Here is a 24759-nt window from a genome sequence, read left to right on the forward strand (position 1 = left end):
CAAACTGCTACTGGACAAGTAACTATGATAGCGGCACATTCAGGTCTATGCTATTTGTAAGCTGTACAAGATATATTGTACAAAAGAAACTACTAGTCTATCTGGACTGGACTGGACTGCCAAGGTGAGAGAATACTTGACCAATTTTCACGAGTGGACGGAGAAAGGAATAAGTAAGAGTTCACTCATGATTATGTACAAGCAACTCAAAAATAACACAACACTTGTTTAAAGCACTATAATTCAAGTTTACAGTGCTGTGTATGACCACCAGGTTTTTTACAGTATACTCAGGAGGATGGGCAGCTAGCGGATGGTGAGGAGATAGTGAATCTGATGAAAATGCTCTGGGTTACAAATTACATAATCACTCAGATCACCCTATCTTGTACTAAAATTCTAAATATAAGGAAAAATGCCACCGAGCATTTTTATACAAAGGTTTGTATGCAGCTGAGATAAACAGGTTTAATTTGTATTACCTTAATTCAAGATCAAATGCATGTGGATTATGAGAAAGTAAAACTCTCAAAACCTCAATACAAAAAATGCAGCATATATGACAAATAAGTGAGCTTGTGTACTGTGACTAATTTCAACATTACCTTCAATGCAGGTGATGATGGAGAAAACAAGTGCAACCAAGTATAATATGTCTTAAAAATAATTCTTAGCACACCTCAGAGCTTTGGTAGAACTATTAAAACCACAGACGGTCTTCAACGAGATCTGGCCGAGAGGGACTTTCTTCCTCACCCCCCTCAGCTCAGCCTCTCTGAACATTTATGAGGCATTTATACACTGCTAATAAAATCCTGACGCTACCAGAGGTTCTTTGTCAAATCAGCCTGGTTTACAGGATTTGTCCATGAGGAACCATTTAGGGTGCAACGGTGCAAAATAACACCCATTCCAACTTCATTAAAGGCAGCTATGGTAATGATCAAACCTCAGCTGCCCCGTGACTGATAATCTGGTGAGCCTTTTTTTTTTCTTTTTTAGGTTTTTTTTCCAAATTTCAAACGGGGTTTATTAAAATGTAAATAGATATACAGCCTAACTTATAAACCAGGGGGTATTTGGTGTTTGAATTGGAGGCTTTCTTTGTAATGTCATTGTCTTTTGCTGCAAACGATTGCATAAATGAAACCCATAATAATAATATTAATCGTGCCTGAAACTCTCACTTAACATTAAGTGTCAGTTACTGCAGATCATTGAGGAAATACTAGATTCAAAGCCAAAATGTGTTGTTGCTCCAGGCCAAAAAGTCTAATTATGTGCTCAATGGCACAGTTTGAGGCTGGCTGGGTAGTAAAGGTAAGAAACACGACACAACAGGCAGAACAGGACTGTTATGATTTGATCAGACATTATTTGATCAGACGTGATATTCTTCCTTGTCTAGGTGGAGTTGGCTCTAATGGTTTAATGGGGTTAAGAAAAAGGGAGGGGATGATCTCATGAATCACTCGTGCCTGACAGGTTTATCAAAGAGGCTCCTGCGTGGAAAGCTAAACGTCAGGTGCAGGTGGGTGGGTGTGTTTACCTGTCAAGGCTGATTTATGGTTCCGCGTCACACCAACGCAGAGCCTACGGCGTAGGTTACACGGTGACGCGTTCCGTACGGCGCCGTAGGCTGTGCGTCGATTAAACGCAGAACCATAAATCTGGCTTCAGAATCACACCTGTCTGGCGCGTCCCTCTGACTTCTTCATTATGGTAGAAACGGACAGAGGAGCAAAGATGACAGACGACAAAGTGTGGAGTAACTTGCAGAAAATATCGAGTTAAACCACTCACCTGGCTGGGAAATAAAAACTTTGAGGAGTTTCAAAGTTGTCCTTTTAATTTATTTTTTTTATTCTCAGCCTATTTGGGGTCGGCGCCGCCATGGCTCTGTCCCAGGTCCAGTGTCTGGATGATAACCACATCAACCCGCGGATGCACGAGTCCAAGCCCGAGTTCTTCTACTGCGAGGAGCAGCGTGTGGCCCTGGAGGCGCTGCTGGACGGCGGGCGGGACGCCTTCTTCCAGTACCTGGAGAAGCGCGACCTGCGCCGCTTCCTGTCCGACCCGGAGCTGGACACGCTGCTCCGGGCGGCCGAGCCCTTCGAGCCGGGCTCGGAGCAGCTGTTTCTCCGGGGCGAGGACGAGGACGAGCCGACCCCGCTGTCGCTGCGCTACTGGCCGGAGCTGTCCGACACGTCCCTCCCGCGCATGGAGCTGGGCTGGCCGGACTGCGAGGCCTACCGCGGGGTCACCCGCGCCGCCGTGTACGCGCAGCCCCCCGAGGAGGGCCAGGCGCACATCAAAGAGGTGGTCAGGAGGATGATCGCTCAGGCCCAGAAGGTGGGTGATGGTGCGAGTGTGTGAACACATTCCCGTAGAAAGAAGTTAGTTATTTAGTTTGTTAGTTATCTTTATTCTGGTCAATTATAAGCATGAAAAAAATAAGCAAGATAATAAACATTTACAGGTTTTTCTTAGGTCAACATGGTGATTATTTTGACCGAAAAGGTCAGGGCTTGAAGCATAAAGCTTATCTTGCTCACCTTTTAACATGATGGATGATATGCAAAAAGAACAAATGAAGTATCATGAGGTTACACAAAATAATAATAATAATAGCTGTAATAACTGTAGTAATAATAATAATAATGATAATAATAATGATAATAATAATAATAGCTGTAATAGATAGATATACTTTATTAATAGACTCAGGATCCATTTAAAAAAGACAAACACACATACAAATTTAAAAAAGACAGTCATGCCAGTGTTTCCACATTGCTGATTGATATCTCACTCAATAACTGTAATAATAATAATAATAATAATAATAATAATAATAATAATAATAATGATAGCTCTGAAAACAGAAAGTGAAAAGATGCTAAAGAAACCGACAAAACCAATTTAGGTTGTAATTTCATCTCATGCATGTGTATCATGTCTATACATCAAATCCTACATACTATACATGTTCATACCTGTACACACCCACACACAGGCACCCACACACATAAATTGTGTACATTCTTCTTTGCTTGCTAATTCTGCTTCTATAAATGTGCCCATTACTTTTGCTTTGAATAATATCTTATATGCTTTTATTGTTTATCTGTTTGCTGATTTAAGGTCGTTGTCTAATGAGTTCCACAGTTTTACTCCTAAAACGGATATACATCTACCCTTTGTATTTGTTCTTACTGTACTTGTCTTAAACTTTGCTGTGAAAACAAGAAAGCACTGCCAGGCTGGTGAACCTTCATCATTTTCGTTTTCGCTGCACTGTTGTAGATTTATTTGTATAGCCTATCTCGGTAAAGGCCAATCTTTACCCTTAATAGATGTCCTCATTTATAACTACACAATATTTTAGTATACAGATGAGTTTACTGTAAATCTCAAGGTGCCCAGGTCCTGTGGTTAAAAAAGCATAACAAATGCATATCATAAAGCCTCCACCACCGTGCTTTGCCCTTACTATGAAGTGTTTATGCTGATGTTGTTTGGTTTTTGCATATGTGATGCTGCACATTATGGAAAACTATTTTCTGTCTTTTTCTCTTTTCTTGTGCACCGAAGAACATTGCTATATCTCAATTTGTAAAAATTGAACTTTGTGAATCTACACTTCCCTGTCCTTTTAAAGAGAGAAGAGGTTGGGGGTTTTCTGCCCCTAAATCCCTTTGAACAGGCCACAGGAGTTGTACAGTCTTGTTCTAATTGTGCTGACATGAACTTTAAGTTTTAACTTGCAGACTGAAGCCTGATCTTTTCACAGTTGCCCTTGGGGTGAATTTTCCGGGGTAAAAGTGTTCCTGTTATGCAGGCTTTAGAAATGACATACTGTAAGATCCGCTTTCTTTTTCACATCATGTGTTTTTTTATAATACCAGAGGAACGAACAGTTTCATCAATATGTTTTTTTTTTAAACACTTCATATCCTAAATAAAACACATTCTCTCTTTTATTACAGGTATATTACAGGTATATATTATAGTTTTCCAAGTTCTTAAAGAAACATCTGTAGAATATTTTACTCATGATGACAGACCAGAACTCCCCTTTCAGTCATGAATGTATAGCTATTATGAGTCAGAGTCAAGCTGCTCATCGTACAGCCTTTCTTCAGTGAGATTTGTCTCAATTAAGGTCTCTTACAGCTTTGCACCAAAGTGAAAAGTACATTTGAACACATTCTTTAAATCAAGTTTTTACGGCATGAGAGAGCATGTAGCACCATGACCTGAGAGCACAGAATGTTGATTGGCGGTTTTCTTCTCAAATACTTAAATATACCTCTCCAGGTCGGCCACAAACCCTCCTTTAAAGGCAATCTCTTTCCGAATCATGTGTTAAACTGGCCACGGTTGGAAAGACACCATATCAGTTTTAGGAAGCTGAAGTAATATAACAGCCAGTTAACAGGCAACACATCAGACCAAAATCAGGCTGGGATTCCTGTATTGCATGTGGACTGGATAAACCCCCAAATTCTGTCAGTCCATTGTTCTGTGCTTAATTTAAGCCTTCAGAGGCTGATGTTAAAAACTGTTGTGTATATCCATTAATATTAGCATTTCACAAATTATTTTACCTGTTCATGGTGCACTTGTTTACAGGTTTGAAACCTGAATATCCAAGCTTGGCCAGCTATGGTTATTCTTTTCATCTTTGATACAAATAATTAGTGTGGTTCTTCTGGATTCAACTTGGATGTCCAGGGAGACAGTACCAACGGACACAGAAGAAACTGCTTCTGAGTACCTGTTGGATGGGTATACAGCTAATCAGAGAAATGAAGCATGTGATGTAGACAGAGGGACAACCAGACAAGTCTTGACAAAAGACATCCAAAGTGGCATGCAGTGGAATTGAAACCCTGTACGCTATTTTGAGTTTTGGAGTGAAAACTTGTTGATCCCAGGTGTTCTTTGCAATTCTGCAACCACTTTGGTTGTCTTGAATAGTGGCTATGAGATACTCCTGTGTCATTGAAGCCCATCCCCTCTGCGTTGTGATTGGCTTGGTCTGTTTTGTGCCAACGGAAATGGCAGTGAATAGGAACAGTACCAGATCATTTCATACAAGACAATATTTACAAAGTTGATGGATATGCTAGTCAGGCTAAGATCTTCTGATGCTGAAAAAATGAGAGAATAATGATAATGATAATGAGAGAAATGCTAATAAGAAGTCACATATTCTTGTTGAGACATTTGATTTAGTTCAGTTCAATTTAATGTAAAAAAAAATCTTTATTAAGTCCCAAAGGGAAATTGATTAATTACTATAAAACCTTGATCAAAGTATTTATGCAGCATTGTTGAATTTGCTGTTAATAGCAAGAGGAAAAAGGTTTTGCCATCCAACTCTCAGAGTACACTGCAATGCAACATGATTTAAGTTTAACCCAGGACACCCTAGAGGGGCTGTTTGTTTTTTTTCCCCCTGGAGTTTCTTAGTTGGAAGTGATTTCTGACACTTAGATACATTCTTGTGTATGGAAACAAACAAACAAAAGCTTTTATTTCATATGTCCCCTTTAAATTTCACCATGAGGCTGCTCTTTAGTGCATCTGTCATCAGGACTTTTTATCGTTATCGGGATAAATGCCAGAAATTATCGTGATACATTTTTTAGTCCATACCGCCCATCCCTACTTATCATGTGGAGTTATGAAAATTGCGCTGTAGCCCATTTACCTCAACTTAAGGTTTGAAAATCTCTGGGATAACCCATGTAGTTCTGTCTTTCCATTGACTGGAAATGATCTGTCATGTAAGTTCCCTGTCATTACAAAAAAGTAAATCCCACAGGCTCGTAATATAGTTAGATTTTATTAAGCAGTTGTACTCATTCCAAAGTCTGACCGTAGAGTTCATGATGAGATAAAGTTCCCAAGACGTAAGAAAGTATGACTCAACAGAGTTCCGACGAACTGAAACAATCAAGAGTAAAGTGCAGCTTGATTAGGCTACTTTATCAAGCTCTGAAAGAACCTCCCCACGTCGTAATCGTCCCAGCAACGCTGGCCCATGAATGTCGTGTTGGATATTTGCATGAGTGTGTGCAATATGCCACTGTGTGCACGTGTGCTTGTGTCTATTCACGCAGCTGACTCACCCGAGTCAGTAAGTTTATGGCATGTTTTATTTCACAGCAGCTGCTGTCTGTGACATTATTTGACTGAAGAGTTAGTGGATCATTTTCCTGATAAGCTTCCAGCATCAGAGAGCTATATACTTCCTTTAAGTAATGAGCTGGGAAAAAAAACGTATAGCCAAAGCACTTATTTCACTCCAACCTGTGGATTAACTCTTTTTTTGGGTGATAAAAGCACCAAATTGAGCACATAACACCATTCATGTTTTAATGCCTTTTAATATGTTTTTTTACCCCTTATTTTTAGTTAAGTTTGCGCATGATCTAAGTTGATCTGTGTGATCTAATTTTTGCATTTTTGTGGATTCCCAGGTAATAGCAGTGGCGATGGACGAGTTCACTGACGTCGACATCTTCAGAGATTTACTAGATGCTGCTTTCAGAAGGAGGGTGTCTGTTTACATCCTGCTGGAGCGCTCAGCGCTGCCTTATTTCCTGTCCATGTGTCAGAGGGCCAGCATGCATGCTGGACACCTCAAGGTAAGCCTCTGTGATCCACATCAGTCTTTCTGCACAGCGGTTTAAAGCCTGGCATCAGAGGAAAACACAGCTACAAAGCCAAAAGAAATGGCCACACCAGCTTTACACAGAGACATGAAACACAGGGAAAAGCAGGGCTACTGGTCTCAACTCAAGCTTGTATTATATCCAAACATCTTGGAGGATTCTATACAAGTGAGAATCATGAGTGTTTTTAACTAGTTCTTTAAAATTCTAACTATGGATCAAGTTGTCATGTTAGGACACGTGATTTCATATGGTGTTAAAGGGACATAAATCTTCTTGATCAGATTTCCAAACCCAAGTGATTACTAAGAAAAAAACAGATATGACTATAACTCTTTAATTGAAAATTGAAAAAAAAAGATTGGAAAAAAATTTGAATGATATGAAAAATGCAATAAAAAGAAATTGCAATTCTTACATGTTCATGAACTTTTATTTATTTTACAGACATTATGAACCCTAGGATTAATTTTTTTCCCGAACAACTTCCATTTTTGTAGTTAAGTCTTGGAAGGAGTCATAAAAAGGTTGGTACAGGAACAGTTTACGGCTCGAAAGGAGGTGAAAGAAAGAAAGAAAGAAAGAAAGAAAGAAAGAAAGAAAGAAAGAAAGAAAGAAAGAAAGAAAGAAAGAAAGAAAGAAAGAAAGAAAGAAAGAAAGCAATGATATTTCCAACAGGCGATTGGAATCATGAGTTGGTACAAATTTGATGAAAGACTCAAGTCTTGGGTGAGCAAAGGTGGGCAGAAAATCACATTTAGTCACAACATGAAATTACATTAAATATTAAACATTAAATGAATTAAACTATTTAAAGAATGTGGAGGAATTACAGTGCGTAAAGGACAAGGGTGCAAGTCTAAGCAAGATAAAGGGGATCTTTGATCCCTCGGATGGCGCTACCCCAGGAACCATTATAATCCAGGATCTGTACTAGCATGAAGAAGTATCAGTGCCCTCGGCAAAGGTCATTCCCACTTCTGTGATTTAATTCAGAAAAGTACGTTAAGATTTCAGAGCATCATAAGCTGCCCTTGAAATCCCCATGTTTTCTTGGGACATCTTGAATTTTTCAACAAGACAACTCAAAACCACTTTCTGCACACATAACAAGGGCTGAGGGAGAAGAAGTTCTGAGTTCTCGACTGGCCTGTAGTCCGGACCTAAAGGAGAATCTGAGGGGTGTCTTGCGTTATAATGAAATCTGATGGTGACGACCCCACACTATTGCAACCGTTAAGAGGTGTTTATTGGAAAAATGGAGCCAAATAGCAGCTGTTACACTTCACTGCTTGCATTTCAAGTGTTGTGTGTGGCAAAAGACTACCAACATTTTGGATTGAATTACAGAGTTGCAATTCAAAAACGTATACATAGAAGTGAAATGAAGATATGAAATCAAAGTAAATTTAATTTTCTTACCTTTTTATTTATATTGCAGCGTGATTAACATGTTCTCTAAAGTGATGACCAGATTTACTTGTGAGATATTCAGTAGTTGTCATGGACAGAATGCATTAAAGACGGTGAAGTCCTTTACCATACCCCTAGTACATTTGGCTTGAAAATGTTTTAGTCCGTCAATTTTGTCACAGTATTTGAAAGCAGATACATGTGAATTTACAGGGTTTAAATACTGCAGGAGTTCTCCTTGGTACACTTGCACAGCTTTTTTCAAGGCGCTGCTATTTAAGTAACTTGCTGCAAGCATCTCATAGAACCTTTGGAAGTGAATTGTCTCCAACCCTAATCCTTGCTGTGTGTATCTGGGATGCTGTCATAGAGTACAAATAAAGAAGGACCCATCAGAAACCTCCCCACGGAATATTGTGTGGTGGAAAGAGGATCAAAACATCTTAAATGTCTCAAATGTTTTTGCATCCAGAAACAGAGGACTCATAAATACCCTTCCTGCCAGTTGATGCTTTGTGAATCAGAGCGATTCACAAACGTGGCAATAGCTTGACAGAGTATTATCTGGGTTCAGACTGCAACCAAAACAACAGAAAGTGCCAGTGTTCTTATCAAAAACACGTGTCGACGTTGCACATGACAGGATAACCAAATGAAGCGGTTTAATTTTTTTTTCTGTTTCAGCAACATTATATTTCCCCTCACCATCAAATAATTATCAGTTTGCTTTCTGCTGCTGGCTTTCATTTTTTCCTCTGGAGAGTCTCATTCTTGCCTTTCTGCTTTGCTAAAAGTTGCCATGCGCAGTCCTGCCCAGAGTAATACATCTGCACAGTACACACTTAGCCTGAAGTTGTCCTACTTTTAAATTAGTCAAATAGGAGAAGGCCAAATCACTCTGTGCCGAGATGAAATGCAGTGTGTGTTATAGTTACTTTGTCTGGACTTTTTCAGGTGTTCTCTTCTTTTTGGATGGTTTTCTTTGTTGTTTTCTTTTTACATCACTAAACAGTCTTAAGCCCACCTATTCAGTAGAGATGGGCGGTATGGACTAAAAAAATTATCACAATAATTTCTGGCATTTATCCCGATAACGATTAAAAAATGACGATAAAAAAAATACCAATTCAACTCCACCTTTGTAACTATAAATCTAAAACACGTCATCAATGGGAATTTTTCTTTCTTTCTTTCTTTCTTTCTTTCTTTCTTTCTTTCTGGCTCATTTCTTTCTTTCTCTCTTTCTTTCTTTCTTTCTTTCATTCTTTCTGGCTCATTTCTTTCTTTCTTTCTTTCTTTCTTTCTTTCTTTCTTTCTTTCTTTCTGGCTCATTTCTTTCTTTCTCTCTTTCTTTCTTTCTTTCTTTCATTCTTTCTGGCTCATTTCTTTCTTTCAGGCTCATTTCTTTCTTTCTTTCTTTCTTTCTTTCTTTCTTTCTTTCTTTCTTACATTCTTTCTGGCTCATTTCTTTCTTTCTTTCTTTCTTTCTTTCTTTCTTTCTTTCTTTCTTTCTTTCTTTCTTTCTATCTTTCTGGCTCATTTCTTTCTTTCTTTCTTTCAGGCTCATTTCTTTCTTTCTTTCTTTCTTTCTTTCTTTCTTTATTTCTTTCTTTCTTTCTGGCTCATTTCTTTCTTTCTTTCTTTCTTTCTTTCAGGCTCATTTCTTTCTTTCTTTCTTTCTTTCTTTCTTTCTTTCTGGCTCATTTCTTTCTTTCTTTCTTTCTTTCAGGCTCATTTCTTTCTGTCTTTCCTTCTTTCTTTCTTTCTTTCTGGCTCATTTCTTTCTTTCTTTCTTTCTTTCTTTCAGGCTCATTTCTTTCTGTCTTTCTTTCTTTCTTTCTTTCAGGCTCATTTCTTTCTTTCTTTCTTTCTTTCTTTCTGGCTCATTTCTTTCTTTCTTTCTTTCTTTCTTTCTTTCTTTCTTTCTTTCTTTCTTTCTTTCTTTCTTTCTTTCTTTCTTTCTTTCTTTCTTTCTTTCTTTCTTCCTTCCTTCCTTCCTTCCTTCCTTCCTTCCTTCCTTCCTTCCTTCCTTCCTTCCTTCCTTCCTTCCTTCCTTCCTTCCTTCCGGCTTTACACAAAAACGGCATCAACGGGAATTTATCATTTTTACCTCGACATGACAAATTCTTATCGTGGGGAATTTTTTTGGCGGTTTATCGTGAACGGTAAAATATCACCCATTCCTACTATTCAGTGAAAACTACTGACGCCATACCTTGATTGGCTCTGTACTTCAGTTACAATATCATTAACTGCTAGTTTATATTTTACTACAACTGTATGGTTAATTTACACAATGTGATAAGAAATGGAGCTGGCACATGATGAAGAATGTGTTTACCCAGCATACAAACATCAGTTCTTAGTCATATATACATAGTTTCTGCTTGGTTCTGCCTGCAGGGCTTTGCTGCCTGATGTGTCGTTCAGCAATACTGCTGCTTTGATTCATTGGGGAGCTGCATCTGGAGCAGAGCCTGTTCAACCAGACCAAACTGTATAACCTTTCATGACATTAATGGTTCTGCATACAGATGGGCATCCCTCCGGTGTCTTTGCTGCAGTTCAGAAAATGTGTCCAGAGCATTGATATTAAACAATGAAGAGCCGCTAACGTAATATTTACAAATGTGGAAAGTCTGTCAGGAAGCTCAGGCTGTGCAAATGTGTGAGAAGACGGCTGGCGGGAAGAGGAAGACGAGTGGGACAAATTTAGATTTATCTGGAAGCTGTAAATGACGAGCTGGAGTTGACAGAGGGGCGGGTGAGCAGAATTGGGAGGGAGGGGGGAAAGATGAGCTGACATACGAGTGAAAATGAGAAAAATGTTTGCCTCAGTTACCTAAAAAAAAAAAATATGATTTTCTTCCTGCTGCTCAGCCGTTCAATCCTGCTTTAAGATCAGGTGAGAAATGTCCAGCAGGGACCCTTCAATCTGCCAAGATCAGGATCAGAATCAGAATCAGAATCAGAATCATCTTTATTGGCCAGGTTCGAACATTGTCCAACAAGGAATTTGACTCCGGTAATTTCGCTCTTTGGTGATAAAATAAAATAAACAATAAAACAAATGTGGTATTTCTATGATACAGAATATACAGTATAAACATTTAAGGTGCAGCAGTTTGAGGTGAAGAGAGAAAAGAAAAGAAAAAGAAAAGAAAAGGGACAGTTTTGAATAAAAAATAAACATAACCTATTTACAATTTTACAGGGCAATTATACAAAAAAAATACAAAAAGATTATAGATCCTCGTCCATGTTCATCAAGCTGATCATCCTCAGCTTAAAGCTTGCTGATTTATCTAGACATTGAACCGGAGGAATGCCCTGAGACAAGGAGAAAGTTCAGGGTGTGACCAAAGGACTGAAGAAGACAAGTGTTTATTGTGAAACAAGTCATACCAGTCACACTCTGTTGCATCCACACAGTAGTATGTAATCTGTTTCATAGGCAAAGATAATCTCCAGGTCCAGCTTGAAACTCCTCCCCTAACATGGTGCAGTTCAACACATTTGACAGTTAGATGCAGGATAGATGCTCCGAAAATACATCCCAAACAATCAAGAATGAGGAAAAAGATTTTATTTCACCTCAAAAATCTCTCTGTCCTTTTCCTTTATATGGTTAATATGTGGTTCTGATACTAGTGTGTGTGTGTTTGTGTGTTTCAGTATCTTCGGGTTCGCTGCTCCGAAGGTGAAGAGTTCTTCACTCGAAGCAGCAGAAAGGTCAGAGGGCGAATGAACCACAGATTCATGTTCATTGATGGAGACAAAGCCTTGTCTGGGTCATACAGGTCAGTTTACATTACTGTTTGCGATGGGACTTTAATTTAAAAATATATTGGTGAGCTGTACCTGTAAATGTTAACAGTTTACAGATTGTTATAAAAAAACACACTTTATTAATCTTGGTTAGCATTCTCTACGTAACAGGTTGGTAAAGTATCCAGTCTACAAGAGGAATAAATGTGTCTGTATTGACAAGTGGATCATTACTAAATTGAGTATTTTACACATCTGATGAAATATAAATGTAGAAATGTTAACCTTTATCTATAGAGGGTATGCATTGACGTCACTTCCCCACTGGACCAGCCCCCTTACTCGCACTGAGTGGCAAAAATGGCTGCAACTAGTGGAGAAGACGGGATAACAGCCGATTATCGACTTAAATTAAAGGCAGTTGGACTTGACAGTGACCCATACAGTTACCAGAAGAACCAGTGGTCCATGGACATTAATATTTGGCCAACAATCGAGTTTCCTGATATTTATATGTACTTAATTTTCTACGCCGGGGAAATACACGAAGCAAAGCTTGAAGGCTTACAAAAGTCTTGACGCTTGGTCCTACTTCAAGGCAGGATTTGTTGTAGAAATTAAAGTGATGAGGCGACCGAACTTTATGATTTGACCGTTTAACGTTAGCTACCCAAAAATCCAACATTACCTGATACAAAATGGGAACCGCAAATCCAAGTTTTGGTGCCTGGAATCCAGTTGTTTCTGCGAATTGCAGCGTCCATTTGTCTTTCTTAAAGGAGCATGAGGCAGGATTGAGGCAGGATTTATGAAAAAAATTTGTATACGTTTTAAGTTTTCTAGTAATAATGTCAGATGAAGCGTTCCAAACCCAAAAGAATGAGCCCTCTAGTGTATCTCTCCGTTGCCTTGAACAGGCTGTGTGCTGCAAAATGTGCTGCAATTCGGTCCCAATTTCCCGCGCTGGGCTGCGGATGTGACGTCACATGACGCTGCATGCGCGGTCTCCCCGTTCTCCCGTGCCGGCTTCACTGTTGGCTGCAGTACCCCCAACGGCCGTCGTGGTGAAGGGTGGCGCTAGAGAGTCTCATTTCTTAAAAGGAGCCCCATGCTCCTTTAAATGTATTTTTTCGGCAGTCTGTAAAACGATAACTCTGATTTCTTGCTAAATCTATGAGTACAGTCGATCACACAACAGCTCTTTCCCATTTTAGATGTTTTCCAGTTGCTCAAACTGAAAGTCTACGCTGCCACTCAGTCTTTCTGCCACTCAGTCTTTCTGCCACTCAGTCTTTCTGCCAATCAGTGGGCGTAACCCGCTGTGAAGTCGCATCAGTGACATCATGCGCATTCCCTCTATATACAGTATTTTCTCACTTTGTAGACTCTGATTTTGTTACCTGTAGTGAATATCAGCAGAAACGTGGAATTTGTCTGTATATTTTCACACAAAATAAATTTACAAAATGATTTTCTTTTTTTTTACCAAGTCTTAAAGGTTAATATAATCACAGGTTAACTTAATATCATGCATTTAAACAAAAAATAAGCCAAAATTCAGGAGCAGTTGGTAAAAAAAGACTTGATGTAATTGTTAGGTTGTGACTTCACCACTCTCTCACGCTGGTGTGCAGGAGTTTTGGCACCTGTAGTGTTGCTTCTGTTCATTGAGGTCTGGTGGAAGCATGCATTTCATATATATTGACAGCAGCATTTAACACCATCACTGCATATATCTTTCTTTATTTGTGTTGTATTAACATACCTAAATGTGTTAACTCTGTACTGTGCTGTACTGTTGTTGCACTTTGGCTTAGTTTTTGTTGGGTAAATCATGGTATGATGAAATATGTTATTATATATATCATGTTGTTCAACTGAAGTTGTATTTTCCTAATTTAAAGACCTCCAAAGGAACTGATACTTTAAACTTTCAAATTGATTAGGGATGTATATTTTTCACAAAATATAGAGAAGCTGCTCAGTGCTTTGACTTTATTGTAGTTGCTTTTTTATATATCAAATTGTCTTGAGCACAGTGTCAACACATAAGCTTCCTTAAATTGCCACCAGAATCCATCGATCTGGCTCATGTCTTGGTACTGACTTTATACCTTTCACATTTTAGATTAGTCTAACTTTATTTGTGCTCTCTGTAGCTTCACATGGATGTCGTCCAGGCTGGATATAAATCTCGTCACCGTGGTTACGGGCCAGGCTGTGGAGGCCTTTGACCACTTGTTTCGCTTCTTGTACATGACTTCCAGTCATGTCGACCTCCGGCAAGTTACAACAGCGCCTGAGCCTGAGCCGGACCCCCGGCACGAGCTTTCCTCTGTGAAGACTACTTCTGCTGCTGTTGCCAAGAGACTGAACACTCCCATATATGCTCTGGTAGCTTTGAGCAGCCCCACCACTTCTGTTGGCAACAATAATGTCAAAGAGAACTCGAAGGAGGAGAGCCAAAGGAAAGTTAAAGAGGAGGCTGAAAAGGTTGCTCCTCCCCTCCATCCTGGGCTAGCAAATCTAGAGAAAGCATGCTTAATGACATACCTGCCCACCTGGCCAGAACCTGACCCCCCAAGTGATGTAATAGGGTTCATTAACATTCGGGATACCAACAAACCGATTCAAGTCCATCTGCAGCGCTCTGAGATGTTTGAAACCAGCCAAGCAATCAGGTTTAGCAGTCCATTCAGCAAGCCACAGGAAGATTTCCCAGAGGTCGCAAAGCCCAGGCAGCTACCTGCAGAAAATGAAGCGATAACTAAACTCCAGCAAGGACAAAGTAAATTAAAAGCCGAACAGCTGGTAGAACACGGAGAACAGCCGGCACAGGAGTGTGAACTCGAAAATAAAGACAAGGGACTTGAACAGAAATCTCCCCCATGTACCCAAAACTTTGAACTTGACAAGGACAAAACTGAGAATAAACTCAATTTAAATACAGACACAAACCCAGATGTGGGTCAGAGTATATCTTGCGCCAGTGCACATACACAACCCCTTTCAAGTAGCGAGACACGCTCAGTTAATTGCGAGAGCCCTTCACACAAAGCCCAAAATGTCAGCCCTACAACTGGCTCATCCCCAGAATCAAACAGTGACAAAAAAGACAAAACTGTAACCAACTTAAAAACACAGAGCACTTTTGTGTGCAGAACACACACCCTGGACTCGGGCAGTGCAAACACCTCTCAACTGTCTGATCCCACTGCCTCAAACACAGAAGAAACACAAGAAACACAAGAAACGTCTACGGTGTCACATAAGGATTCATACACAAAGCCTGTTAACATGCAAGCTGAAGTCGCCTCTGAAATGACTCATCACCTCCACACTCCCAGCGTCGACACGCTCATTCCCACCTCCGTTGCTTCTGCAGTGCATTCTGAGGCCTCCACATTGCTCTCCAAAAGTAACCCCATAAAAACGGTGCCCTCGAGCACAGCTACTAGTCCTGACACCTCTCTTCCCTCCACTCCCTCCCCGTCTTCCTTTCTTCCCCCTGTCGCTTCTTTCGATAAAGTAAACCCCCCCCTTTCTTCGTCTTCCTCCTTTAAACCTTCTTTTCCAACCACAGCCCCTCCCATCCCAAAACCTCGTACTGTCCTGCTGGTTATCAAAGACATTAGCGTTAGCAATGGTCATCCCCCGGAAGAGATCAGTGTTGTTGGGAAGCCTGAGGCCAATGCAGGGCAACAGGTGGTCCAAAGTGGGCCTACGGTGCACACATCTCCAGTAGAAGAGCCTGAAAGTGCCTCAAAGTTGCGAGACAACAGTAACTATCAAACAGAAGATTTAAAAGACAGAGAAAACGCAAATAATCCCAAAGAAACTAACCAGGTAAAACATGGCATGATCGTTCAAGAGGTGATGGGTGAGGAAGTTGATGTAGGACACGATTGCAGCTCAAAAGCACAATCAGAACTTCAAACGTGGTCGGATGATGTCATCACTGGTGCACCGAAGACGGCCAGTGTGGACTTTCAAAAAACAATCCCTAAAGATGTTAAATCCAACACTTTGACATCAATTGATCCCATCCCAGAGACGGACTGTGCGGCCGAAGCACCGACAGATACCAAAACCTCAGAAAAAGTCCTGGCAGGCTGCACATTTGCAAAAGAACCAAACGGGACAGGCTGCCAAATTTATTTCGCAAGGGCTCATGAATCTCAGAGAATATCATATGGTAAATTAACTTCAAATAAATATGTGTTAGAGAGTGAGAAATCAATAAAAGATTGTATTTACAATTCATCACACAACCCATATAGATCCACAGATGGTGCTGATCTCAACATGTTCATATCTGGTGCAGAAACACTCAGTCAGGATGATAAACAGCTCACAGACCACATGGTAAATAGTGGAAACCATAACACAGACAGCACCTCTCACGAACAAACTCTGAAAGCACGAGGAGGCACCCACGCTCCTGGAGAAGCAATTTGTGGACACATCCCTGCTACACGTGAACTGGTCTTTAGTTCACTGATCCCCAGGCAAGAATTGCCCACACCTGCTGTACGAACTCCCTCTTCTGATGGAGTTGTGTCACTCCCTAGGCCAGACTCACTAGCAATCCCAACGGACCCGGAACCACACAAACCAGACTTATTAACACCTGCATCTGATATTAGTGATGGATACATGTCACCAAGAGGAGAATCCGCACTGTCCAGTACATCTGAAGAGTATTATGAATGTAGCAACTCTCCATTGCTTGAGTCTATTGTTGATCAAAGAGGCTGTGACAAGCATGCCCCACACTCTAAAACTCCTTATGCTACCAACAGTGGCACAAGTCCTGCATCAGTCCTGAATTATAGCCTTGATGCTGCAACGTTAGACCAGGACACGTCTTCCAGTGAAGGAGAGACTTTGTCGGCGACTTCTGGAAGATCTTTTACTTCTTTAATTGAGATTGTTGGACAAAAGAGTGAGCCAGAGGACACAAACGAAAACACTGGTAAAGCAGAGGAACAAAACGCAGCGGACACAGAAAGTGAGGTGGCGCAAAGAGTTATGGAACGCTTAAAACAATATGGTGCTGCAGCAAAGTCGATTAAATACAAAAGGCCCCAGGCTCGGGAGATTCCTGCAGCAGCAGCAGATGGGCCGGCTGACGGAGGTGTTATTGCTGGAGAACCTAACTGTCAGGGAACGACGCCGGAGCTATTGCCTGCTGCTGATCTTAGACAGGAGATGGTTTCTTCTGAGAGAGAAAGGCCGGGCAAAGCATCCTCGTGGCGGGAGAAGACACAGCTACACAAGGTATGGACCGCAGGGGAGCAGATGTTTCTTCTTTAGTTTTGAGTAATTTCATTCTTTCCCAAAAACAAATAGCCACCATGCATTTTAATGAAAACCATTTGTTGCATTTTTATAATATTTCTTGCAGCACCAGTTAGGACATTTAACAAGTTTTGTTCTTTTTAAGTGGATACTTTGTTCCACAGGTTATTTTTATCCAACAGGCTGCTCACATTACTATATTTTGGTATTATACAGTATGCTCGCAGACAAAACCTCCACATCAAAGACTCGTTTCCAGATGAATGCGACACCATAATGCACTTACGGACCAGGACGAAAATTAGATTTCCCAGTATTCTGTGCTGATGCATTTACTGAACCCCTTTCTAAAAGCCTGATAGCTCAGTGCCGTCCGTATGATGCATTCACTGATTGGAAAAGACGGACTTGTCAATACTGATATCAGCAATCTCCAGTCAAGACCAATCAGTCAAAAGCAATCACCAGCTAATCAACTGGCATGCTGACAAAGGGAGACAAAAGGCACTTTTTTTTTGCCACATTCCACATTTTTTCATTCAGGCAATAAACATGAAAAAAACAATGGAATAGTAATAACTACTAAGGCTGCTCTGTCAGGTTACTGCGAGGAAAACAACTAAAAGAAAAAATATATGTTTCTGTTACAATGATCTAGGTTTTCCATCCTCCTTTTCTCTTATGTTACCAAGCCAAAAGTATTTAAAAAGCACTTCCAACACTGAGCACTGACCAGGTTGATGCACGTGATTAACATTCAGGACACAATTGTATGAGTGACACTCAGCTTTGCTTTAAATGTTGTTTTTTTTTATGAAATTGGAGATGTTTTAAATGCTTTTCTATATTTATAAAAAATGGTGAAGTAGTTTATTTGTTTAGGGAGTAATGGAAAAGAGAGGAGCAAAGTCCCTTTCCTCAGCATTTTAATAATTTCAAGTAATTACAAAATTACAAAACAAAATAATTTCTAGTAAAACTTTACAGCTACTTGGAAAACCATTTCTTTCCCTCGACACAGGCTTTTTGTTTCTCCTCTTCTTCAGTCTTCATGTTGATTAGTTTAGTTCTATAACTTTATGTAGAGATGACGAGCAATTAAGGAGCTGTATTTGTCAAGTCGTACCGTCAAACGTTAATATGATAAATAAAACACACTTATATGAACTTATAATCTCATGAGCCCATATTTTTATTCATCAGAGGAAAATAATTCAAGTGTGGACACTAAGAAAATGTGCCATGTTATGACAAAAGTTTATGTTATTTTGAATTTGTTGGCAATAGGTGTCAACGTCTTCTTTTAACAGCAGCATATATATATATATATATATATATATATATATATATATATATATATATATATATATATATACCGTATTTTCGCGACCATATGGCGCACTGTGTGGAAAGGCGCACCCTCAGTTTTGTGTGTCATTTTTGGTTTTAAAACACACATACGGCGCACCGACCCAAAAGGCGCCGTCTACGGAGACGGAGCTGCACACACGCACGCTGCAGAACACACACGCGCTAAAAATACAGCAGAAGCAAAACTTAGTTTGATATTTTATTTCACTTTTCACATCAATCAAACCCTTCAAAGGTTTTTATTCTGTTTCTGCATTAAAGAATTTAAAAAAACCACCGGGTTGCTGCACAAACCTGTCTCAGCCACTGATCATCTCCTCATCCATCCAGCCCTTTTCATTTCACTCTGGCTGGAAAAGTCTCTTTAGGGAACGCTTTTCTTTTAAAAATCCCGACCGCGGCGGTCCCGGGTCCCGCTCCCCGTTTGCTCCCTCGCGCTGGACCGGGTCCCGGGTCCCGGTCCGCCCCCCCCCGCGCTGGTCCCGCGGCGGTCCCGGGTCCCGCGTCCCGGGACCCTCGCGCTGGACCCGCTCACACACACGCGCTGTCGGGGAGCCGGTACCGGGGTTTGTATCCGACAGGAGCTCCGTTAATTCAGCTGCGCCAGTCCGAATTTCCAGACCTGTCTCAGCTTCTTGATCATCATCATCCCTTCATCCAGCCCCCTCTTTTCATTCACCCTTATAATGACTCCGGCTGGAAACCTCTTATGCAAAGTTTTTCTTTTAAAAATCACCATAAGTTTCTGTCCATCAGCTGCGCCAGTCCAGCACCACATAGCCTACATGAGAATCTGTGTGTCGCGCTGCGAATACACACACGCGCATGTCGGGATCCGGTACCGGGTTTGTAACCGACAGATTTGGCTGCAAATCTCGGAAAGTGAAGCTGATCTGACCTGAGACAGACCCCAGAAATCTCTGCTCTTAAAGCGGCCGGGAACCAGGTCATCGGACCCGCTTGGGGAACCAGGAAGTCGGCTGCAGCAGCGACCATCACCGCGCTGCTGCAGCCGCTGCTTTAACCGGGGAATGTGGACGGTTCCGACCGGCCGGCGCTGCAGAACACTCACACACAAGTGTGCTTATTTAAATAGAGCGGAGCAAAACTTAGTTTGATTGTATTTTATTTCACTTTACACATCAAGCAAATCCTTAAAAGTCTTCATGATCTGTTTCGCATTAAACAGCTCAGTGGATGGTCTCATTCAGCTTCACCCGCCCCCTTCTCTTTTTACCTTCTCATGGTGGCCGACCTGACATTACCGTAATTCAGGTAATAGACACGGCGCACCGTTTCTTAAGGCGCCCGGCACATTTAAAAAAAAAAAAAAAAAAAAAAGTTGCGCCTTATGGTCGCGAAAATACGGTATATATATATATAGAGAGAGAGAGAGAGAGAGTATATGTGTGGGGGCTGAGGAGACCAGATGCTTGACTTTAGGGAGACGATTGTTGTCCCATTCTTGAGGAGCTTGAGTTCACACCAGCCAACAGTGCTGGGTTGTCTCTGACATATTTTCATGACATCCTAAACTTTGTCGGACTCTTCTACTATAGAGCCGTCTTGCTGAAAAATGCAAGATCTTTCCTGAAGAACATGCTGTCTATGTCAGTAGATGTTGTTCCAAAAACTTGTATGTACCTTTAAGCACTGATGTTTCCTTCCCTGATGTATAGGCTGCCCGTTACATGGGCTCCACTGCACCCCAATGACATCAGAGGAAGGATAGGGGGTCAGATAGTCCCTCTTCTCTTTAGTCCAGGCAACATCTTGTCCATGGAGATGTGGCCTTGCTTAGACAGTGCTGTTTGTGCATCACATTCCATATGGCTTCTACTTTGCTTGATAGAGTTTTAAGCTGCTTTGTGGTTGGCACAGAGAACTACGTGAGGCGTTCCTCAGTCCTGGCAATGATTTCATGTCAGTTTTTATTGCAGAGCTATCTGGGACATTAAGTATTGTTTTTTTCTGGCAAGGTCCCCTGTAAACAGAGATGTCTGCGGATTAACGGAAGCTTTTGATGGCATTATTATAACGTTGATGAGCCGATACTTTGAAAGGACTTGGCTAAATTTACATCCACTAAGACAGATCTGTAACTTTTTTCTTTTTTTTCAGATGCAAAGATTGTACAATTTGTAGACAGTTTTTCATAGATTAGACACTGCTTTACATCGACATTAAAAGCGGCAAGACATAATTAGACAGTAAATAACAACTAAAATGAAATAAAATTATGAGAAAAGAAGGTCAAATAATAAAAAGCAAAAGTTGCTGATTTAAGAGTACGCTTAAATAACATATAAATTAAATAAAATGATAAGAAAAGAGGTAAAATAATAAAAAGCACAAGTTGTTAAAAATAAGGGCAGTAGAGTACAGCAGGTAAGTATTTAATTTAGGAGTACGTTTGAGTAAACAGTAATGTTTTTAGGCCTGATTGAGACATATTTCCAGCAAATTCTGAATGAGCCAGTATTTTTTATAATAATGTTTAATACCTCACGTTCAAAATTTTATATTTCTATGTTCTCTTGTGAATAAACTATGTATTCATGAGATTTGCTAATTATTACATTCAGGATGAATTGGATTTTACACCATCTGTCTTAGAATCAGGGTTGTGCTTATCTTAATTATGTAACAAATTAAATGTAAAAATCAAATAGAATAAAACACAAATTCCCATGTTTATACTCAAGTAATTGTCACAAAACTTTATAAGACCTGTTTTTTTTTGCATTACATAAAAGCTCCAGGCTTGTTATGAGAATGAATCTAAGCAATTTTCTAAAAACTGTAACGCTGTGTCGTCAAACGTCTCTTCTTGTCTCTTATCTGTTCCTGTAGTCTGTGAATACTTTCACCCCCAAACTCCAGCGACGTCAGGAGCAGGACGGTGGGGCTCCTTCGTCTTCCCGGGCCCCGAGGTTCACTCGAAGCCTCTCGGCCTCTAATTTTTCCGAAGCTCGTCCTTCTGGAAGCCGCGGGCTGAACCAAGCGGAAAGCAAGGGCCTCCACAGTAGCGTCACGGCCTTGGACGGTGCAATATCTCCTCGCAGACCAGCATCTCCTCGCAGACCACCCCCTTCAGGAGCAGCGGGTCCTGCTGGTCCTGCGACTGGGCGGAAGCAGGTCTCCCCCAGTCAGCAAGGTCTCCCCCAACGGCCGCCTGCAGTCCCGCAGATCAAGGCAAGACTTGGTCAGCCACAGAGTCGGACTCCTTACCCCAAACCCCCGCCCTCCTTTCTTCACACGCACTCGAACCGGCAGCCCCAGGTCCCACCTCAGTCCCCGACACAGGTGGAGTCTGCACCGGAAGCACATGAGGAGAAAGGAAGGAGGGGTTCTTTTGGCTTAACCTTTAGCGGGTTTAAGGGCCTGAAGGACAAAATGAGCAGAATACCAACCGTGAGCAAGAGGGACTCCCGCTGCCCTCCAGCAAAGGGACGTAAAAGCTCCAGCTAGTGTCACGCCGTCAGCCATTCTGCTATGAGTTTTTCTATAACTGATGCTCATCAGCAGCTGCACAAGACGATGCTTATCACAGGGACGGGCAAAGTGTGATATTTCATTTCCTCGAAACGTAATTTTGCTGAATTTCACACTTTTACAACTCTTCTCGTGCTGACATCAAATGTCTTACAAGCTGGACTCAAAAATACTTCCTTCAGGTGGTCGTGACCACCTACAAGAATTGTGACTAACGAGACTGCTTGCATAGTTGTTTTTTTTTGTTTTTTGATTTAGAATCAAGCTAAATGTTATCATCTCATTAGCTCATAACACGATAAACAAGCTGTTTTCAACAAAACCAGCATATTATATGACTCCATCTCAAAGAAAAGCAATAGTTCCTTCAACTTTGCAATGGTTAAACATTACCTCAGTGTTTTCTTATTTGTCACTTCACTCATTTTGGGATGGTGTAATGTGAATTCTCTCTCTTATTGTATTTGTAAGTAGATTCTGTGCAGTGGACTCCCTCTGCATCTGCAGGAGGGCAGTTGTGTTGTGAAAGACAATCTCCACTTGGTCTTTTGCATGTATATACACTTAGTGAAGATGCCAATAAGTAAACATTCAAATGGTTTAACATCACAACTATTTTCCATTGCAAAGAACATGAAAGCAGTGTTCTTGTATCGTTTCAGATGTTATTTTTGATGCCTTCGTTTTAGCTATTTAGTGTCTTTGCATTGTTTGATGTATGTGACGGGACTAACGCGTCCAAGCTGCAGATTTCATCTTTCTTTACACCTAATTCCATTTATGTTCAAAATGCTTTTGGCTCGGAAAGCAAAGTCACCGTCCCTCTGTGACTAAAGCAAAGAAGAAATCGTGTGTGGAGATGAGCTGAATAAATTGAGGCCGGGTAGTGCACTGACTTTTTAATTTCTATCTGTATTTATTACACAGGATATGAAATTTAAAAAAACAACAACAAAACATTTAAACTGTAAAGTCTGGCCCTGTTTCCTCAGTGCACTGTTGCTTCACTGAGTATTAAAGTTTAACTAAAGTACATGCGATTGGTCCGTGTTCTACTTTATTAGTTCCTTCTCTGGACTTTTCGTAATAACTTTATCATTTTCAAGAAGAACATAAAGTTAAGATGACTGTCATGTCAATGACAGTTACTGTTGCTTACAGTTTTATTTATATATGCTTCCGCTTGGGGACGTCATCAGGAGGCACGGCATCAACTTTCATAGTTATGCTGACGATACACAGCTGTATATCGCCGTGTCTCCTGAAGACACAAAACCAATTGATACCCTTCTTAACTGTATTTTAGATATAAAGTCATGGATGGGAGAGAACTTTCTACAGCTCAACCAGGACAAAACAGACGTTTTAATTATTGGTCCTGAAGCCAAGAGAGAGAAACTTTTACCAAAACTACAAGGTTTGAAACCATCACATTGTGTAGAGAACCTGGGTGTTATTTTTGACTCTGAGCTGAATTTTATTCCTCATATCAAAAACACAACAAAAATAGGTTTTTACCACCTTAAAGGTATTGTGACATGAAAAACACATTTTTCTTGATTTTTTGTGTTTTGTTGGGTGTCTTGACATCAATTACACCTAAAAAACAACAAACTTTTAACATTCAGTGTATTGTGTGCTTTCTGGGATTTTCCGCATAACTATGCAAAAACGGCGCATCTGGTTTGGTGGCGGAACGTGACGCCACGGCCCGCTAAATCACCGCCCCCTCCACCCAGCTCCCTGCCTCCTCTCCTCTCCAGCGCACTATAAAGGCTGATTTATGGTTCCGCGTTACACCGACGCAGAGAGACGCGCACCGTACGCTGAACCCTACGGCGTAGGCTCTGCGTCGATTTAACGCGGAACCATAAATCAGGCTTAACACGGAGCTGTTTACAGCCTCTTTTGTTCTAATCATCGGAGGAAAACTGCTAAGAAGACCCGCGGCCACTGACTGGACTTTAGATAAGGGGACACTGCTGCTTGCATGCCTTTATTTTTATGATTGTTTGCGGTGGACTGCTGCTTTTCCGTGCATGCTTCGCCTGTCGCTCCCGGCTTAACTCTCCGACGCCGCTGTGAGCGTATGGCTTGCGGGGAGCTGCGGTCCTCTGGTCCCGGTTGGACTTCATCCCCGGGCTGTAGTCGCCCTGTCTGGGCTATGTGTGTGGGTGTTTGTGGTTCGGTGTCCGCGCGTATGTGTGGAGACGGCAGAAGTGTGTAGCAGTTGGGTTGGAGGAGGTTGGGAGGAGGAGCGGGGCAATGATTGACAGGAAAGGGGGAAAAGGACGCGTTTTTCACTGCACAAAAAAACACCGTCATAAAAAGCCAGGAATGGAGTAATAGAGTGAAGTTTTTCTTGTTACACTCTTTTAGACACATTTGAGGGATGTTGGCCAAGACTTTTAATAGTGTTAAAAGCATGTTAAAAATGATGTCACAATACCTTTAAGAACATAGCCAGAGTCCGCCCATTTCTCTCTCGGGCCAACACGGAGGTGCTGATGCTTTTATCTCCAGTCGTATTGATTATTGTAATGCCCTGCTTTCTGGTCTTCCTAAAAAGAGCATTTCTAGTCTCCAATTATTACAAAACTCAGCTGCATGTGTGTTGATGAAGACCAGAAGGCGGGCTCACATTACACCAGTTTTAGAATCGCTGCATTGGCTCCCCGTGTGCTTCAGGGTCGATTTTAAGGTTCTCTTATTAGTTTTTAAATCT

The 24759-nt window shown here is 41.0% G+C and overlaps 1 protein-coding gene across 1 annotated transcript; it reads left to right on the forward strand.

Moving 5' to 3' along the window:
- The first annotated feature begins 1755 nt into the window (after nt 1-1755).
- Nucleotides 1756-24252, forward strand: LOC133422350 (mucin-2-like). Its single transcript, XM_061712313.1, has 5 exons — nt 1756-2352; nt 6492-6659; nt 11775-11899; nt 14027-17147; nt 21393-24252. Exons 1-5 carry the CDS (start codon nt 1894-1896, stop codon nt 22008-22010), a joined length of 4491 nt encoding a protein of 1496 aa, XP_061568297.1. The 5' UTR covers nt 1756-1893; the 3' UTR covers nt 22011-24252.
- Nucleotides 24253-24759: the final 507 nt, after the last annotated feature.

Source organism: Cololabis saira, chromosome 21 (genome assembly GCF_033807715.1).
Source record: "Cololabis saira isolate AMF1-May2022 chromosome 21, fColSai1.1, whole genome shotgun sequence".
Lineage (NCBI taxonomy): Eukaryota > Metazoa > Chordata > Actinopteri > Beloniformes > Belonidae > Cololabis > Cololabis saira.

Coding starts and splice junctions, on each gene's coding strand:
- LOC133422350 (XM_061712313.1), top strand. CDS start 1,894: ATGGCTCTGTCCCAGGTCCAGTGTCTGGATGATAACCACATCAACCCG. Junction 6,660..11,774: donor TGCATGCTGGACACCTCAAG/GTAAGCCTCTGT, acceptor TGTGTGTTTCAG/TATCTTCGGGTTCGCTGCTC. Junction 17,148..21,392: donor AGAAGACACAGCTACACAAG/GTATGGACCGCA, acceptor CTGTTCCTGTAG/TCTGTGAATACTTTCACCCC.